We start from the raw sequence: 20,444 nt of genomic DNA on the forward strand, positions 1-20,444 counted from the left end.
TTAGGCAGCTAGTGTGAGCACGCTGTGTTGCTTCCTACAGGTGGCTCTGTGTTTATGCTGCAGGTCAGGGGAGGGATATAGCACCAGCCAGCTTCTTTGTTCCCAGAGCAGCATCTCCACGAATATTGGCTCTCAGGGACACAGTATGAGAAGAACAGATAAACTCTTCCACTGTGTGTGCCAGGGGTTTTTCATTTTTTTTAATGAATTTATTTTTTATTGGTGTTCAATTTGTCAACATACAGAATAACATCCAGTGCTCATCCCGTCAAGTGCTCTCCTCAGTGCCCGCCACCCAGTCACCCCCACCCCCCACCCACCTCCCCTTCCACCCACCCCTAGTTCGTTTCCCAGAGTTAGGAGTCTTTCATGTTCTGTCTCCCTTTCTGATATTTCCCACTTATTTTTTTCTCCTTTCCCCTTTATTCCCTTTCACTATTTTTTATATTCCTCAAATGAATGAGACCATATAATGTTTGTCCTTCTCCGATTGGCTTATTATTTCACTCAGCATAATACCCTCCAGTTCCATCCACGTCGAAGCAAATGGTGGGTATTTGTCGTTTCTAATGGCTGAGTAATATTCCATTGTAGGGGTTTTTCAGATCACTGTTTCCACGCTGTCTGCCTTCGGGTCATTTGCTTACCTTCTCTCCAGGAGCAGCCTAGTGCCCTCCAAGTCTATTCCAGCCAAGCCCACTGACCTTTAAAACTCCAGCCTTTAAGCCCCCTTGGTTGGAAGAACTCATGAAATTCAGCCCCTCTCGTTTTCCAAGCCAATGGCTTTGGGGGAGCATCCTCTGTGTGCATTCCCCTGTGTGCCCCCCTCCCTTCTCTGTAACCACAGCTTCTTCCCCTTTGCAGCCCCCAGGATCCATTTCTCTGCTAATCCATGTCTCCCCACATCCTATCTTTTTCAATGTGACCTCTTTTCTCCCTCTAGTTGTGGAGGTTGTTCTGTCAGTCTTCAGGTCTATTTCTGGGCTATTTAGGATGATTTGATAATTATCTAGTTGTGTTCGTGTGACAAGGTGAGCATAGCATCCCCCTACTCCACTGCCATCTTTGTATTCTCCTGCGCATAACTTTTTAGTTTTGAACCACTCTCTGTGTTCCTGTGCCTGATTCACTCTCCCTATCTCTTCATTTGTGTCCTTGGTTGCCTATTTGTATGTTTCTGTTTCTATCCCCAGGTTTATCTTTATTCTGTGTCTTTGCATCCCTGCCTCTCTGGATAGATTTCCTTGTCACCGTGTCTCTGCCCATTTGTTGACGTTCTTTGTGTCTGTTTCAATTTGTCTAGGTTTCTTTGTTCCTATCTTGGTCCTCCCAGACATGCTCCTGTGTTTCTGTTCCCATTTCTAGCCTGTATCCATATGGTTGTCTTTGTGGCTTCTCATCCCTGTGTCTAGGGATCCTATTCTAGGATCTCTCTGTCTCTTTGTCTCTCTGTCTCTGTCTCTCTCTCTCTCTCTCTCTCTCTCTCTCTCTTCCTGTGTCCCTGTGTCATAGGGTCTCCATTATACTTGGGTCTCCAGCTTGCCTTTCTTTATGTCTCTCTGTTACCTAGCCTAACTCCTACGTCTTAGCTGGTGTTTGTCACAGCTTGGGTGTCTGCATCCCCACGTTTTTGCCACTGGATCTCTGAATATATAAGGTTGTGCTCCAGTTTTGCTCCTAGTGTGCTCCTCTGCATGTGCTCATGTCCTTGCGTCTCTGTTACCAAGTCTTGGTCTGTGCAACATCTCTGTTTCTATGCTTTTATAGATCTGTTGTCCTGTGTCTCTATTTTCTCCTCTCATCCCCTATCCCATATCTGTAAGTCATCATGTCAGCGTGTCTCTGTGCCTCTACTTCTTAGTCCTTGGTGTCTTGGACTAAGGTGTTTACCTATGTCTTCCTGGTTACCTCTGTGTCCCTGTGTCATGTCCCTATATGTGTCACTGTGTATCTTGACTCCTCTGCTTCTATGTCTGGGTCTTCAGGCATCTTGCTCTCTCTCTCTCTCTCTCAGATTTTTTTCAGTAGTTTAATCAAAATTTTATTTTTTTCCTTTTTGAATTTTTATTTAAATTTTAGTTAACAAGCAGAGCAATATTGGTTTCAAGAGTAGAATTCAGTGATTCATCACTTACACACAACGTCCAGTAGTTTTTTAAGTAATTTCTATACCACAGCGTGAGGCTCGAACTCACTACCCCGAGATCAAGAACCACATGCTCTACAGACTGAAGCAGCCAGGAGCCCCAGAAAAAAATAATAAAGTGACCAAGGGAATTATAGACATATAATGAAGTCTGGGGCAGTTGTGGGGAGGGTGGGAAGGCCATCTGAGCTGAGATCTAATGTGTGGTTTGAGTGGCAATAGAAGAGATGAGGATGCTAGACAAGTGACAGGGCAGGGCAGAGTGATCATCAAACAGAAGGAACAGCTTGAGAGAGGTCCTTGAGTGGAGATGAGGGTGAGACAGGGCCCATTGGATGAACAGAGAGGAGGCCAGTGGGGCTAGAGTTCAGAGAGTGAGTGGGAGAAAGTGAAGTCAGAGAGGTATGGGATAGAGGGTAGATCATGCAGGGCCTTGTGGGCTATCAAGAGAACTTTGGATCTCATTCTAGGTGTGACAGGAAACCCTTGAGGGGAGTTAAGTATGAAAGGGACACGAAGTAATCTTTGTTTCTAAATGACCCCTTTGCTGCTGGAGGAAAATGGCAAAGAAAATCTCCCAAGAGAGGAAGCAGGGAGACCAGTTTTCTAGGGTAAACACAATGGCAGTCTGCCCTAAGATAATAATAGTTGGGGTGATGAGAAGTGGGTGCATTTGGGAAATATGTCAGAGGTAACATTGCCAAGAATTGAAGATGGATGAAGATATTGGTGGGTGGTGAGGGAGAGGGGCATGTGAAGGATCTCGTGCCCAAATTTATATCCCTGTGATTTACTGCCACCATCAACTGGCTCTAATCCTGCCCTATGAGGTCACCCAGGAAATGTTGCTCTTCTTAGGAAGACAGAACAATGGAGGGGTGGAGTACATTCAGTCTGGGACCAAATCATGTAGGTCCGAATCTCTTACTAGTTGTGTGACATGGAATAAGTTACTTCACTTCACTGTGCTTCAGCTTACCAATGAGTAAAATGCAGTTATTAACAGGGTGTGTGTGTGTGTGTGTGTGTGTGTGTGTGTGTGTGTGTGTAGTAAATGAGGGACTTACAAGTACAATATGTAGAGCAGTACCTACACATCGGAAGGACTAGAAAATGTTAACAGTTAGTGCGTCACAGTCTTTGGGAAATTTAAAGATAATTATCTTTTCCAGTGTTTATACCCCTCTCCTTAAACAGGGCTGTTTACAGAGCACAAAAGAACTAAGCAGACTTGCCTTTCCCAGTGATGCTTCCATTTATAACCCTGTATCCCTACCCTGCTTGAGACGCATGAGCAATTCTCTTGTCCAACAAAGCAAATGTCAAAACCACAGCTTGACCAGTTTGTTTCTGTTTAGCCTTCCCAGTCTTAACATCCCTCCTCCCTCAAAGCCTCTAATTCTGTGCTTATGTACTGAGGCCCAGAGAGGTTAAATAGCTGATTTGAAGTCTCAAAGCAAGCAAGCAGGCACCTGGGTTATCACTAGAATCTGCAGAATGCCTTGTATGCTACCAGTTCCCAGAGCTCCCCATTCATACCTCCCCCGCCCCCCACCCCCCCACCCCCGCCGCCATGGCTTGACCTCTTGCCCATGGCACTCACCATCTTCATCAAGAGGGAGAAAGGTATAGAAAGCTGGTGGGTTCAAGGACTCCATGAACACGGACTCCACCACTGACTCATGCGGCAGCTCTAGCTCCTCAGGGAGATGGAGCAGGCTCTCTACATCAGGGAGGGTGCTAGAAGGCAGCAAGACTGGCAGGTTTGGGCAGCTGCCTTCCAGCAGAAGACCAGAGCTGCTGGGTAGGATCACTGTTGGGTCTTCTGACACAGATGGTCCCAGAATTTGTGTGGTGCTTTGGGGCCCCAGAAGCAGGTCATGCTGATGCCAGAGGTTCCTCGGGGCAGCAGAGAGGGCAGGGTGAGGTCAAAGGGAATAGAGAGGTGTTCTCCAGGGACAGAAGTGATCACGGTACTGCTGGGACTTGTGGGACTTGAGGTTGTGCTCGTGGATGTGCTTGGATCCTGACGAGGTGGGGACGCAGGTCTGGCAGGTTTGGGGGGTTATGGGGTTTTGGGTTTATTGGGGAGTGGGGTCCTAGGTTTGGGAAATGATAAGCTTGGGTAATTTGGGGGGAGGTGGGCTACTAGGTTTAAGAGGTGATGGGATTTTGGAGGTCTTACATGAGAGAACCCTGGGTTTAGGGTGTGACAGATTGTTTGGGGTCTGGTGAGCAGGAACCTTTGGTCAGGTGTGTTATAGGCATTTGGGGATCTGAATTGTGGAGACACCAGGCTTGGGCTGTGGCAGCCTTTTGGGTGGCTGTGATATGAGTACCCCAGGTTGGGGGTGTGATAGAGCATCCAGTTTGGGTTGTGATGGAGCACCAGGTTCGGAGTGCAGTGGAATAACAGGTTTGATAGTGCCAGCTTTGGCCTGGGATAAGGTGCCAGGATTCAGAGGTGGGACTTGTGTCTTGGAATTCATGGGGATAGGGTACCAAGATACTGGTGTGATGGTACGCTGGGCTTCAGAAGCAAGAAGGGACCAGCATTTGAGGGCACAAAGGTAGCAGTTGTTGTTCTGAGACTTGGTTGAACCAAAGTGCCAGGATCGTGTTGTGCTGGATGTTTGGGCTTTGGGTGTGCTGGGGTGGATAGGGTACTAGTGCTCTGGCCCAGTGGCTCCAACTCCTTGGAACTGGGCATAATGTTTGTAGAGGCAGGAGTAGTTGAGGATAACTAGAACCTTGGTTTCACAAGCCTTGATTTGGGAGAGACCCTGGATACCAGGGCTGACTGGGTTGTGCCTGTCCTTAGGCCATGCCTGCTGGTGGATGAGGGCATAATGGTGCCTGGTCCAGCTGCAGTGGAAGTCTGTATCCTGGCCTTCCCACTTGTGTCCTTGAGCTGCACGACCAGTAAAGTCAGAGATGTGACAAAGTTCACATATTCAAGGGACAGGTTGGGGACTTTGGCTGCCAGCAGGTGGCAAGCGGTGGTGTCACGGGCCTGGAAGCATGCCTCCAGCAACTCTCCAATGGTGAGGTAGGCCCAGAGGTAGGCAGCAGGTGAGTGGGCTACGTTGTAGGCTGGCTCCCCTGGGACACCAAAGTTCTTCTGGCTGCTGTTGGCGGCTGCCTCGCTGTAGCAGGCCACAAGAAGCTGACCCTGGATGCCCAGTTCCTGCTTGCTTGCCTGCACCTGTCCTGCAACCACCAGCTCTGAGCCGCCAAAGTAATTGGGGGAAAAGGCCCAAGGGGAGGCCCCTACCAAGCCACCCAGGTAGTCCAGATGCATGTCTGCCAGCAGAGGCATGGAGATCTCCTCGGAGAGGTCCTCCACCAGCTGTAGGGCTGTGTCAAGTGTCCTCGTGCATGCACCGGGCTGCTCCCCGTTTCTCCAGGGATAGGTGACATTGCAGTGGGAAGTCAGCCTCATCCCCAAAGGCCAAAGTGAAAAAGGACACCCTGTTGCCCAACGCCTGTCAGATGTTGGAGAGGATCACACTGGGCGTCATCACACTGGCTGTGGGCTCCACATCTGTCAGGAAGGTGATGAGAGGGGTCCTCCCCACATTGGGTCCCCGTGCAGTCTCCTGGTTGCTATGGTTTAGCAGAGCTGCTTTGATGTTGGTCCCTAAGTGGGAAGCAGACTGTGAGACCATCTTTTCTGGTTATTTCTGGTTATTTTTCCCATTGCAGACACACTGGGCACCTCACCAACCTCTCTGGCTCAGGAATTTCTCATCATCCTTGCTCAGACTTTTTCTGCTGCTTATTCTTCCCAGCTCCCCCACCCCAACACAGGCTCCCTGAGATCTGACAGTGGGGCCCACATGTTCTTGGCTTTTATCACGCCCTGTCCCAGACTATGATTTGCCTGTTTCCTGGGGGGATATCTAATCCTCTAGTCAGACAGGCAGCTCCCCAAGGATAGCAACCTCACCTCCATGCTACAGGGGAAAAAAATGGATGAGTTGACAGGAGGTGTTTGATTGGGGAGACTTCGGTACTTTTCTGAGAGATGATTTTGCTCAAAAGCTTGACCAAATGCTTGGAAATAAGTATGTAGATTATTGATTTTAAACAGTTTTGGCAAATTCTCCTGAGTATGTGCTTTAAAGAGAAACTCAGAGCCAAGGAAGAATGTACCCTAAAATACATAGAACTATGTTCTTTCTACTAGGAAAAAGAACACAGAAGATGAAGGGACATATTTGTAGAAACCATAATAGTGATATTTCAGGTATTGTGAGAGGTGAAGTGGATGGGGAATGAAGGGAGCATTTTGAGAATTCCCCACATCTGGGGTGCCTGGCTGGCTCAGATGGTAGAGCATGTGACTCTTAATTTCAGGGTCATGAGTTTGAGCCCCACATTGGGTGTGGGGCCTCCTTAAAATAGAAAAAATAAAGTTAAAAACTAAATAAAAAATAAAAAGGAACTCCTCACATTACCACAGCCCATCCATTTGAGTGGCCAGGTCTAACACTTACAACCATCAGCTTCCATGTGGCCAGGTAGTCCTTGGTGCTGTGGATAATTCTGGATAGTAGTCTGGGTGGAGCCTCCAGCTTTCTAGACACTAACCGAATCAGAAAAGGTGATGATGTTGAAGTAGTCAGCCTGCAGGTCACAAAGGATCACATTCATGGCCTTGTTAGTTTGTGGGATGTGGATGAAGTGAAGGGGGTGGACCAAGGCCTGAAGTTTTGCTCAAGACTGGAAGGTTGGGGGATCCCTAGGTGGCTCAGCGGTTTAGCGCCCGCCTTAGGCCCAGGGCAGGATCCTGGAGTCCCAGGATCAAGTCCCACATCGGGCTCCTTGCATGGAGCCTGCTTCTCCCTCTGCCTGTGTCTCTGCCCTCTCTCTCTCTCTCTCTCTCTCTCTGGGTTTCTCATGAATAAATAAATAAAATCTTTAAAAAAAAAAAAGACTGAAAGGTTATCTCTATGTGAGGTACTAAGGCCTAAGTGTCGTATGGCTCTAAGGCTCTGACTCCAACACTGTAAATCTAGAATTCTCAGGTAGACATGCTAGAGGCCCTATGGCTCTAAGCCTAGAATTGCACTGTCCAATGGTAACTGCTTAGCCACACGTAGCTATTTCAATGTAAGTTAAAGGAAAACGTTAAAGTCTGTTTCTTTACTTGCAGTAGCCACATTTCAAGTGTCCCATAACCATGTGACGGTTATTGCAGAGCAGTGGCTACCAAATTGGACACCTCAGAACTTTAGAACATTTCCATCGTCAAGGTAGTTCTGAGATTCTTCCCCTGTTTCAACTGACAGTGAAGCACTGTGAACTCTTTGGAAGACAAATGGCAAGGAAATAAATAGTGTTGTACCCAAGATTGCGAATCCGAGAAACCACGGGGAAGCCGACACCCATGCAAACACACGAGGGTTTATTCACAAGCTCGGGTTTGTGTCCAAGTATACACCACACTGCGGAACAGGGACTTGGACCCCGAGCTCAGTCACTCATCAGGAAATGCATCTTTATGGATTTGGAAAGAACTGAGAGACATTATCACCAATGGTCCTATTATGATGTGAAGGATTCTTCCCTGAGATTCTTCCCCTGTTTCAACTGACACTGAAGCACTGTGAACTCTTTGGAAGACAAATGTCAAGGAAATAAATGTTAGGCATTGCTAATTTCAAATGCACTTGCAATATGGTGTCTATTATAATACAAGAATTTTTATCTGAAAAAAAAAAAGACAGTGGTGGACTAGAAGGTTCAAACTCTGTGCTTTCAGGGTGCTAGGATCCTGTGTGTTCCATGGTTCCTGGACCCCATGACCCAGGATTCAGTGATTCCGGGACCCTAAAGCTTAAGAGTTTTATGATTCTAGGTCTTTATAACTTCCTTCCTGTGAATTGGCATACTTTGGTTCTGTCCTAAGTAATCTGTTCTTCCACCTCACCTTCCATTTCTTCCAGGCTGACCTTCTCATCAGCCCCCAGAAAACCCAGATTCCGTGTGGTTTTTTTTCTCCACAACTTTGCTCTTGTTGTGCCCTTTAGATAACAGACCTTCCCCCACCCCCTTCTCCTTTACATATTCATATCTTCACTGTTCCTTCAGTTGCTCCTTCTCTGGGCAGCACTTCTTTGATTACTTACTCTGACCCATGCCCCTGGCACCCAGATATTCCCTGTCCCAGATGGTTCGCTGGCTGTTGTATGTGGAATATTTTCGTTTTCCACACAGATATTGAGCCCTCTGAAAACAGGGCTTAGAATGCTTCTTCCTATTAGCTCCCATCCTGATGACGATACCTAGCATAGGGCTAGGCACACAGCAGGTTCAGGGAATGGGGGATGTAGGTTCTCATATTAGGTACCACTTACAGGGCACTTGTTATGTTCCAGGCACTGTGCTAAATATTTAGATGCATCAGCTCATTTAATTGTCATAGCAACACAATGACAAAGGTACTAATATCATACCCATTTTATAAGTGACAACACTGAGGCTCAGAGAGGTGGAGTGACTTGCTCAACGTCACACATGATGTGTGTCACTGATGAGCCAGGGGCTCAAATCCATATTTTGGAGGTGTTAAACCTTATGCTTTCCAATTTTTACGTTGCTATAGATTTCAGAGACAACAGGAAATACCACTTTGTGGCCCACCATTCTCTACGTCTTAAATGGATAGAAGATGCCTTGAATGCTTTTAAGTGGATCAGAGTCTTTCATGCCACAGGACGAGCTCAGGGTATAGATTAGGTCACACATTCTCGAATAGGGAGCTCAGGTCTTGCTCAAGATTGAAAGGTTATTTCTATACAAGGTACTAAGGCCTAAGGGTTGTATACTTTTAAGGATTTAACCATTCATTCGTTTTCCTTCAGAGGACTGCAACATAGAACATGATGACCCTTCTTGAGAATCTCCTGTTAACCAGAGGCAGATTACATGTTTAGAAGTGTGTTGCTTAGTCTGTTGAGATTTTCCAGCTACCTCTCTGTTTTTGGTTTCTAGTTTAATTCCACTTGGTCTGAGAGCATATATTTATTGTATGATTTCTATTCTTTTAAATTTGTTAAGTCATGTTTTATGGCCCACAATGCAGTCTATCCTGGCAAATATTCCACGTGAGCTTGAGATGGATGTGTACTGTGCTGTTGTTGGATGAAGTATTGTGTAGATGTCAATTAGATCCAAATGATTGGTGGTGCTGTTCAGTTAAACTATGTCCTTACTGACTTTCTGCCTGCTGGATCTGTCCATTTATGACAGAAGGAGCTGAAGTCTCTAACTATAACAGTGGTTTTGTCTATTTCTCCTTGCAGTCCTATCACTTTTTGCCTCATGTATTTTGACATCCCTATTGCTAGGTGCATTACACATTAAGGATTGTTGCGTCTTCTTGGGGAGTCATTATGTAATTATAGTTATTTAAGATTTTTTTTTCAGTTTGAAAGTAGTCATTGTTTATTAACTGGCCAAATTGCAGAAATAATGATGGTAGATACCTTAGTTTATCCTTCTAATAGGCCTGTTGATCTGGTTTTCCCTATTGCTGGCATCCACACCTTCTGCAAAATGGGTACTCTTTTTCTTCATTCCACTTCATGGAGAAGATCATTTGAAGGGCCACAGGAAGGTTTTTGCTTCTTTGAAACACTTTACAGTAGTATAGATCTTGTGAATCAGATAGATCTTCCATGCAGGTGATGCCATGTATACCAAGAGATCGAGCAGCATGTTATCTGTCAGGGAAATTTGCTTTTTGTTCCTTTATACAATGGTCTCTTTATCCCTGATAATTTACTTGCTGTAAAGTCTACTTTGTCTGAAATTAATATAGCTCCTCCAGGATTTTTAGGATTCGTGTTAGCATGGTATGTCTTTTGTTTCCATACCATTACTTTTAATCCATCTGTGTGTTTATGTTTAAAATGGGTTTTTGGTAGACAACACATAATTAGGTCTGATTTTGTTTGTTTGTTTTTGTTATGTTCTGTTTTGTTTGAATCAACACTGATAGTCTCTATCTCTTGATTGGTGTATTTAGACCATTCACGGTTAACATGATTACTGTTAGATTAATATTTGCCATATTTGTAACTGTTTTCTATTTGCTGCCCTTGTTTTTCTTCTTCCTTCCTTCTGTCCATCCTCCTCCCTTCCTCCTTTCTTCCTTCCTTTTTTTCAGTCTACTACTCTTTCTCTGTCTTCTGTGGTTTTAACTGTTTGATATGATCTCATTTTCTCTTGTCTCTTAGCATATCCATTATGTTTTTAATTTTTTTCTTAATGTTTGCCCTAGAATGTGGAATATGCTTTTGCAACTAATCCAAGTCCACTTTCAAAAAACACTATACATCTTCATGTGTGGTGCAAGTATCCTGTGATAGAATATTCCCAGTTCATCCCTCCTGTCTCTTCTATAACACTGCTGTCACTAATTTCACTTATCAATAAACTGTATTCACTGAACACATTATTTCTATAATTATTTTGAGCAAACTGTTTTTGTTAGATCAATTAATTTTAAAAAGAAAAGAGTATTGTTTAACCTTAATTTATTCCTTTTTCTAACACTCTTTTTTTTTCCTTCAGCGCGTTACATAGTTCACTTTCTTTTTGTTGCATGGTTTTTCAAGAGAAATCCAATATAATTCTTATTCTTGTTCCTATATAAGTAAAGTGATATTTTCTATGGGCTTTTTAAAGAACTTTGATTTTCTGCAGTTTGAATAGGATAGGCCTATGTGTAGACTTTTTTGGTACTAATCCTGCTATAGTGTTCTCTGAACTTCCTAGACCTGTGGTTCAGTGGCTGTCATTTATTTTGGAAAATTTGTATCCAGTATTCCTTGGATTATTTCTTCTGTTACTTTCTTTCTTCTCCTTCCTTTGGGAAGTTTCTATTAACATATCCTCAAGCTTATTGACTTGCTTTTTGTCCATGATCAGTCTCCTAATGAGCCCGCATCAAAGGCATTTTTCATTCCTGTTACAGCATTTTCTATCTCTAGCACTTACTTTTGGTTTTCTTAGGGTATCCATCTCTGCTTGCATTTCCCATCTGTTCTTGCATGTTGCCCACTTTTCACACTTAGGGCCCTTAGCATATTAGTCACAGCTGTTATGAATTCCAGGTCTAATCATTTCTCTACCATATCAGTCTGGTTCTGATGGTTGATTTACCTTTCCAGACCATGCTTTTTCATTTGGGCATGGCTTGTAAGTATTTGGTGAAAGCAGACATGATGTATCACATAAAAAGACCTTTAAGTGTGAGATTTTGTGTGATTTGAGATTACCTGGTGAGTAATTCAATCGTGCTTGCTAGTTGCTACAGTTGCATGTGTCAGAGGCTAAAATTTCTTCTAGGGTCCTTGTTTTCAACTCCTCTCTTGTCTTGGGTTTCTCAGAATATTCTTTCCTGAAGAGCCTAGGCTTCCAGTACCCTCAGCTGTAATCTCCTGTTGTTATACAGGAATGCAGTGCATGTGGTGATACTGTGTGAGGGAAGGAGAAGCATTTCATAGTTCTATGCTTCGGTCTTGGTCTTTTAGGGCACCAATGCCCCTGAAACATGACCTCCACAAGTGCTCCTCAGCTTTTTCCTGACTCTAGATGAGATAGGAAGGCTAGACAGTTTGGAATTGGGTATTTCTTTCCCCTACACTTAAGACTACAAAAAGACAGCTCTCGATACTTCCCTTCCCCCAGTTTGGTTACACTCTGGTAAAATACAAGTTAGTAGCCTTCGGTCCTGTGGGCTCTATGGTTCAAAATTTCAAGGCACATAGACCATACTGCTCCAGGTCACTTGAACATTATAATTCTAGAATCCCAGAGTACTGTAGTTCAAAATACTGCTTCCAGAACTTTATAGATTCAGGCTCTAAGCTCAAAATCTCTTTGGCCTATGGCTCCAGTTTTCCGTTTTAAGGGCACTCTGGTAGAAGGGCTACAATATTTAAATCTAGATGGACCCAGGACTCTGTAGTCTCTAAGCACTACAATGCCAGTGCACTGTATTTTTTCTGGCTGTGAAGTAAACTAAACAACAGAAGACAAAACCAACCTGTGGCCTGTGGAAGGTTCAGAGTCTAAATTGACTGTGGTTTTATTTTTATTTGTTGACTCAGGCTTTATGACACCAGAGTTCTCCAGCTTGAAGTTTCTATGACTCTGGGCCCCTTGGAGATCTGAAGTTTTGTGGCTAAGGCCCTTGATGTTTATTTACAGCAACATTGTCCAATGTTCAACGTTTCTAGTACTCTGTGATTTCAGGTCTTCATGGCTCCTGATGTGCAAGGTTCCAGGACCTTTGGGTAGGCCTTGGCCTATAAGATCCAAGAGTGATGGGAGGTAGAGTCTCTGGTCCCAGAGGACCACTGTTCGAGCACTCCCTGCTTTCTGAGCCTTCTAAAACAAGCTACAAAAGGTCTGCAGAGTCCTTGTTATCTGCTTCATCATAGTACCAAAGCGCTCATGGAGCCGCTCACGTCAATAACGAATACCATGTTTCTCTTGACAGGTGGGAGGCCTCTGGGGGCAAAGTAATGAATAAAATAGCCCTCGCAAATCTTGACAAAAAGAAGTGAAACCAACAGGAACCATGACAGACGGTCTAAATCAGGTTATCAGGTTCCCTCTTATTCTCCTATGGAACACCCTGCCTTTTTTTTTTTTTTTTTCCTTCGTAGGCTTTAACTCTGTTTCTAGTTAAATAGGCATCTGTGTGATTGTTTGTGTCAGTGTCCATCTCCTCTGACAGAACTGTGTCTCTGCTGTTCAGGCTGTCAGCCCAGGGCCTGCCCCAGAGCTGTGGAGTGAATGAGACTGGCTTGTGGCCCAAGGCTCCAAGGATCAGGATCTCTGTAATATGTGAGTTCCTGTCCATGAGAGCTGACTTGCACAGTCTTGAGAGCCCCTGGGGACATTTTGCCTGGGCTCCAGGAACTGTAAGTATTGTTTTAACCTCCCTCTATAGAGTGAGCCAGGGGCCCAGCTCCATTGCTGCCAGGGGCTGGGAGTTTGCAGGGCCTCCCTCTCCTCCTTAAACCTCTTTCCTGCTGTTGCTGGGCAGAGTAGGCAGGGAAGGAGGGAGCGGAGGCTGAGCAAGCTGTTTGTTCAGAGGGGATTGGTTAGACCAGGTGCAGATGCCTTGGGCTGCCAAGGATGTGATTGGCTGCCGGCCCCCTCCCCCTACTCCATCTTCCCTCTGCAGAGCCTGGAGGCTGGAACAGCTGAGGGATGAGGAGGGGGGAGCTGGGAGGGCCCCCAGGACCAGTGTCAGCTCAGCCTAGGAAAGTATGGGGCTTGCTGAGGGTCTGTTGCTGCTCAGTAGCCAGAAGGAAGCGCTGCCTTGGGACAACCAGCTTTGTTCTCCTCTCTGCCATTCAGGTACTCTCTGATCACAAGGCTGGACATACTACCTCCTCCTCTCTCAGGGGGGAAGGAGGCTAAGGAAGGATATCTTACTCTTTCCCTCCACTCCAGCCTTTGAGTTAATTCACAAGTGCATGTGCAGGCTCTGTCTCCACTTTCTCCTGGCACTCTACAGCAGGTCTCCAAAGCCTGAGTCGTCCATCCTGCAACTGCCCAAGCCCACGGCAGAGCCCAGCTGCCCTGCTATTCCTCCCATAACCTGGGTAGGTGAGAGTTTCCGGAAATATCACATTCCTATCTCTTCATGGTCCCAGGCTCCCTGGTGGCCTCACACCTCACATCCTATAAGCCAGAGGCATGACCCAGGTCACCAACCTCTCAGGCTCCCCTCAGCTGCCATGCCACCTCACTTTCAGGAAATGTTTCCTTTCCTTCCTAATGAAGAAAATTAAGGGCACCAGGCCATGCCCCTTGGACCGCCCACCACACTCTTGCACAGGGTTCACACACCCATACACCACTTCCTCTATTAAGGACAGAACAGTCCTGTCCTGGACCCCATGCACTCCCAGCCTCCAGCACCTCCTCCACTGGTCAGACCCTTCTCTCTGACCTGCCCCACACATGCTACTTGGGTCTGCTTTAGAGTATGAAAAGTTGTGTGTCTTTTCCATCCATTAGGACAATCCCCATTGGCCCTAATCCCATCAGAACTTCAAACCATCTTCTCTAATCCCTACAGCATGCCAAGGTAATGAAATCATCACCTACAGTGGTCTCCTCACCTCCAGCTTATTGCTTTCCACACACCACAGACTGGCTTCAGCCCTCACCACACACTGACTCTTTTCTCACTAAAGGCAACAATAACAAGTTGGTTTCCAAACTTAGTGGGTGTATTTTGATTCTTATTGGACTGCATCTCCCTGATGTATTTTGCAATTGCTGATCGATCACTTTTGGTCCCAAGAAGAATCCTTTGTCCTGGGAATCTGAGGTGGTGAACTCTCCTTATCCTCCTACCAGCTCTCTGGCCCATTTGCTTCAGTCTCTTTCTTGAGCTCCATTTTCTCTCTCTGTCCCTTAAGCAGTGCTTCCTGATACTTTTTCAGCTATGGCATGCAAAGAAAATGATTATGCTGGTGTAGCACAATGGAGGGAAGTGTGGTGGGGATATAGAGCTCTGAGCAGACTGCTGGCAGCTGGTGGGGCTGCACACCCTGAGTGAGAGCTGAGGAGATCAATAGCTGCTGGACTGGGAAGATATGCTAATTTAGCAATTGCCATCCTGGATCTGCTCTTCTGGCTCAATACATTCTCCCTGGGTCACTTCCCTAACTCCCGTACTTTCAGTCTCTGAATCTCCACAATGACCTAAGACCTCTTTCTCCAGTCCAATGCTCTCCATTCTTCCCCCTCCACAATTGCATAGCTGCTCACTGTTGGACCCATCCCCATGGATGTCTGAAGATGCCTCCAATGTATTCTGCCCAAACAATGAGTTCATATATTTCTGCCATCCTGCCCTTGTGTGCCTTTGTCATTTACAGACCCTATCATCCACATGGCTACTCCAGATACAAACCTGAGGGTCATCTCTAAATCTTCCTGTGCCCCTCACTCCCAGGGGCACATCCAACCAGCCACCAATTCCTGCTGGTTTAATCTTCTTGGATATATCTCGGGTCCGCCCTTCCTCTCCATCCCAAACTCACGAAACCCAAATTCGGGACTTCTTTCTCTTTGGTTCCGCTGTTTCTATTGTGGCCCCTCCCATCCATACATCTTTGGAGCAGCTGCTCGGTCTGGTCTTTCTAAACTCAAACCCCATTATGTCATTCCTTCTCATGGCTCCCTTGTCACCTTCAAGACACATTCCATGTTCCATATCATGCCCCTGCTGTAGCCTTCAGTCTCACCTCTTAACCATTTCTTGTGCCTCAAATCCATGCTCCAGGAACTCCAACCTACTTGAGGCTCCCCAAACACCCCCTGGATATTTCTGGCCTTCATCCCCTGAATCATGTAGCTCCCAGTTGTCTAGAATGTCTTTCCCTTTTCACAGCCCCCCTCCCAGTTTGGTACACTTCTTTTTTTCTTTTTGTACTCTTTAACCCACGTCAGTCTTTACTTCTGCCACGGAGCCCTCCCTGACCACCTTCTTCCCCCATGATGGCATCTGTCTTACCTTGTGTTGTCATTGAAAGAACACTTCTCATCTTTTGTGTCTCTTTGTTGACGATGGATAGGATCTGTGTGTGATTCACTTCAGGGTTCCCCACATCAGCCAGCAGTAGGCATGAAGCATATCAGGTACCTAGGGAGTCCCAACTGAATGAATGAAGGCGTGAACATGCTGGGCTTTGAAAGATAGGCATACTCAAGCAGGAATGGGAGGTCAATTGAAGGGTTCTCGTTAGAGGATGCAGGAGGCAGGGCACACAGTAAACGGCAGTATCTGTCTTACTATTTAGTGCCTAATTCCGTCTGTTCTAATTGTATTTCTACTCCAGGCAATGGTCAAGAAGGTGAAGAAGGGAGAAGCAGACAAATACCTCAATTAACACACCCACATGCTAGAACACCACCAAGTCGAGGCCCCTGCTGCCACCTACTGGCAGGGTACCCTCAGCTCCTATTTTGAGAGGGTGAAATATTTTATTCCCCCTCCACAAAGGGCTGTACCATACCTCTGTGCCTCTGCACATACTGCCCCCCCCCCTCTGCGTTCTATTCCCTTCACCCCATCGACCCAAAGGTGGAGTCTATTCATATTTTCCCAGGCTAATTTAAAGGCCAACTCCTTTAGGAAGGCTTTCCTGAAACACTCCTCAGTGGTATCCACACATAACCATTACAGTTTATACACAGCACTCAGAACCTTTTTTGACTGCCATAGCTCTATGTATCTGGCTGCTTCAGGACTGGAATGTTCCAAAGGAAGAGGAGGGGTTGTGTCCACCTCATTTCTGACTTCCTAGAGTCAATGAGGACAGGACTGAGCTAGGGTAGCTCTGCTTGGTGGCAATGTATCTACGTATGAACGAATGAGTAAATATGTGCATGGAGAGAGGTGTTACCAAAGCACTATATTAGCCTAGAGCAGAGGGAGGAATTGTCAGTGGGCTGGGGTCATCAGAGAGGTGGCATTTGAGCAAGGTTTTCAAGGACGAGGACCCACCCTGACCAGCAGAGAAAGGAGGGAGAAGACATTCCCAAGGCAGCAGATAGTATGAGCAAATGCTCAGACAGAAATGAGTGGCAAATTTGGGTGTTGTGAAGAAAGGCGTGTGGTGTGGTATGGTGTGGTGTGGTGTGGTGTGGTGTGGTGTGGTGTGGTGTGGTGTGTGGTGTGGAGCAGCTAGAGGGTGGTTTATGCACTGCAGGCGGTGAGAGGTATGGCAGGAAAGGCAGGCTGGGATCAGACATCTCAGGTTGCTATGCAGTCGTTGCTGGCAGGCCAAGGGTTTTGGTTCCATGCTCTACCCCTCTGGCAGAGCACGGGATCTCTGCATATTCCTCATGAATGTGTGAGATCTGAATTAAGGGCTCCCTGTTTAGGCAGATGGCTCAGGTGAGGCAAAAAAGAATTTTTAAAACTTAGAGATGGCAAGAAAGCCTGAGGGAACATGAGAGCATCAGAGCTGCAGAAAGTGTAATAAGAGTCCCATGAGTGTGAGAATCCAATTACACTGGCCAATGGTTCACTTTCCAAAAGGACTTGTTAAGAGTGGTCTATAACTTGATTCAATTAGGAATGGATCCATTTCGGGGTGCCTGGGTGGTTCAGTTGGTTAAGCATCTGCCTTCGGCTCAGGTCATAACCCTGTGTTGTGCCCACACACACACACACACACACACACACACACACCCTCAGCAGGGAGTCTGCTTCTCCTTCTGCCCTTCCCTCTCCCCCTGCTCCTGCTCTTGTGTGCCCAGGCTCGCTCTCACTCTCTCTCTGTTTCTCTCAAACAAACAAATAAATAACATTTTTTTAAAAAGGAATGGATTCGGATGTGAGGGCGATCTGGCTGCGACATCTGTCACCCCATTGATCGCCAGGGTTGATTCGGCTGATCTGGCTGGCTAGGCGGGTGTCCCCTTCCTCCCTCACCGCTCCATGTGCCATGTGCGTCCCTCCCGATGCTATGAGCTCAGTGCTCACAGAGGACAACCATCCCCGATAGAGGAGGACCATTCTTCGGTCAAGGGCATATGAGTAGCTGCGCTCCCCTGCTAGAACCTCCAAACAAGCTCTAAAAGGGAATGGATTCATTTGGAGTTTTATTCCATTTATAGAGTTTCAGGTCTCCAACACTTAGAGGAAGCATATGTATCTCCCATGCTGTGAAGTCTTGTGTCCCCATACATCATTCTGTCCATGTTCACTTGTCCCCACTGATCTCTAAGGAAAAACAGATGAACAACTTGCAGAAGCTGGATTACCGGCCAGTCCTGTCTGACTCCAGAGCCCATGTTCCTTCCATTCCTCCCAGCTCCCTCACCTGCACATCTCCAATGACATCCTCCATGACTACATCGTACTGGACCACAAAGTGAGCCATGATACCTGAGCTGGAGAAGGCAGACTGGTCTTGCAGTGTTGGGCAGAAGGTGATTCAGACACAAGCCTCTCTCTCCCCTCTCTCAATCCAGGTGGATGGGGGGAGTCAGCCTCCCCTGTATGAGTGGGGAGGGTTGAGGTGGGTGGCATGGAGGGCTCTCCAGGCAGAATTCCAGGGAAGGGGACATCAAAAGGGGCAATATCTGAGCATGGGGAAAAGCAAACCCTGAACCACCCACTGCTGCTCCTTCTGCCTAAAATACCCTTCCACTGGCCCTGGTGTTATCATCCTCTCCAAATCCCACAACCAGTTCCTCCTGCTCTGCCTCTTCCAGCAGGCTCAGACTGACAGACCCAGCCCTCCCCTGCCCCCACCCCCCACTCCAGGCTCTGGAAGTCTGACCCTCTCCCACAACATAGCCCTGGTTCACTTGCCATCCATCCCTAGGCCCAGTCTCTGGAAGAGTGTCATGTCCCCAGGTAGACCAGGGGCCTGGGGCTCTTCCCACAGGGGCTGTGTGGTGTGTGCTGTGGAGAGAGACAAACACAGAAACAGGGCCTAAGTCCCCTCCCATGCCCCTTACTGCTGTGGGAAGTTGCAGTCTAGCAAGGTTCTCCTCTGGGATAGAATTTCATGTGTTTTCTTCCCCCTCTGCCTCTGCCTCTCAGAATCACGTGTGTAAATGGGCTTTTAGTGCCCATCACTAAATCATCATAGATGAAAAATCATCATAGATGATTTTCTGGCCCTGGATGTTTGCAGAGCAGGCCACAAGATCAACTCTCCTGGAATTTCAACCCGAGACAAATGTCCATTTAGACACGTCTCTGTGCCTCCTTTTTTCTAGAAAATGGACCTTGGGAATTCTGCTTCCCCCCCCTCCTTCCTGCTACAGCTGTCAGGAAGCTTAGGGGCAAACTGAGCCTCCATACTCTCTGAGGCGCCTGCTTGCATACATTCCCTTGGCTTCCTTCCTTTCAGAGGTCTTTGTTCTGTTTTATCCCCACAGGATTGGCTCTACCCTCTGTAGAGGGGGAGGGAGCTGCCATTTATAGCTTAGGGCTTAAGAGTGCAGGCTGCAAGGACTCAGATGCTGTCTGTGGACTCCTGGACAAGTTCCTTCACACTCTCTAAACCTCAGTCTCCTCATCCATAGCACGGGAGTGATAATAGCTCCTATTTCACAGACAGTGTTTGTGTGGGGATTACATGAGACCGTTTATGTAACGCATTTAGAACTGCACTTGGTTCTTAGTAAGTGCTCAATAACGCTAACAATGACAGTTATTGTCACATCTTCATTGCTCTGTACCAGTGATTTGTGGGAAAGAATGTTTCTCAAATTCTCACAATGGTCCTGGGCTAGAGATGGCATCTCCCCAATTGTATTGGTGGGAAAAGTGAAGCAGAGCAATTGAGTGATTTGCCTGTGGTCCCATCTTACAACAATATCAAAGCTGGGATTTGATCCCAGGTCTGTGTCTGTCTCTCTCCTTCATATATACTACCCTGCCTCTCTGGGTCAGCAGGGTCAGGTGAGGCAAGGCCTCTAACCTAAACAGCTTGGTAAAGGTGGCCAGATGGCATGAGTGATATTTCTCTGCCTGTCCCTTCATCTTTCAGAGGATTTCATTAGGCCAGCTCAGTGGTTCTCCAGTCTGGCTGGATATCCAATTCACCTGAAATGGGTTAAAAACACAGATTCTCAGGCCCTTCTCCAACCTACCAAGCAGACTCTAGAATGGTGGGTTCAGGAATCTTTATTTCTAGTAGCTCATATAGTGATTCTGATTCTGGCCTTCAAACATCTGTAGACGAAATTTGAAGCAAGGCTTGCAGCCAAGAGAGCTCTCTGGCTAAGGTGGTATCCTCAGGTGCTGCCTGCACTTCACACTGTCTTCCCATTGCCTTTGCATTCTCAGAGGTCATTTGAAGAAAGCAAGTGTGACTTCCACCATTCTTAGTGGAGTAAATATGGAAGTTTATAGGTCTACCTATTCTGTCATTCCCTCATTCACACTTGATTCATTCATGCATTTATTCACATCACATTCACCCTTTCCAGCCTTTACTCATACATCCATACAGTCTATTTTTTCACATTCTCTTTGTGTCAATCAGAATGCTGTCAAGAAATAGATGGCACACTCAATTGGTAACCAAAGATAAATTAATGAAGATATAATTTTCAGAGGTGGGCAGGGTTAAGGGAACTCACAAGGGATGGTCAGACACCCAAGGACTGATTAACTGAAGCAGGAATTAATTTTCCACTACCAAAATTGAAAGATCAAGGGAATATGTTAGAAGAAAGTGGTGGGATTTATAAATGGGGACAAGATGCTGCCCACAGGAGTTTACGG

At 46.4% G+C, this 20,444-nt stretch overlaps 1 protein-coding gene across 1 annotated transcript; it reads right to left on the reverse strand.

Moving 5' to 3' along the window:
• ITIH6 (inter-alpha-trypsin inhibitor heavy chain family member 6) lies at nucleotides 1–18,177 on the reverse strand (the record flags this gene model as incomplete). Its single annotated transcript, XM_025988890.2, is given in 10 exon segments — nucleotides 1–131; nucleotides 3,750–4,050; nucleotides 4,053–4,283; nucleotides 4,285–4,638; nucleotides 4,641–5,510; nucleotides 5,512–5,786; nucleotides 6,646–6,805; nucleotides 10,358–10,378; nucleotides 12,607–12,711; nucleotides 18,022–18,177. Coding segments are annotated over 10 exon segments (2,604 nt in total), but the record flags the coding sequence as incomplete, so codon positions are not given.
• Between the last annotated feature and the right edge of the window lie 2,267 nt (nucleotides 18,178–20,444).

This window comes from Vulpes vulpes, unplaced genomic scaffold (assembly GCF_048418805.1).
Source record: "Vulpes vulpes isolate BD-2025 unplaced genomic scaffold, VulVul3 u000000743, whole genome shotgun sequence".
NCBI lineage: Eukaryota > Metazoa > Chordata > Mammalia > Carnivora > Canidae > Vulpes > Vulpes vulpes.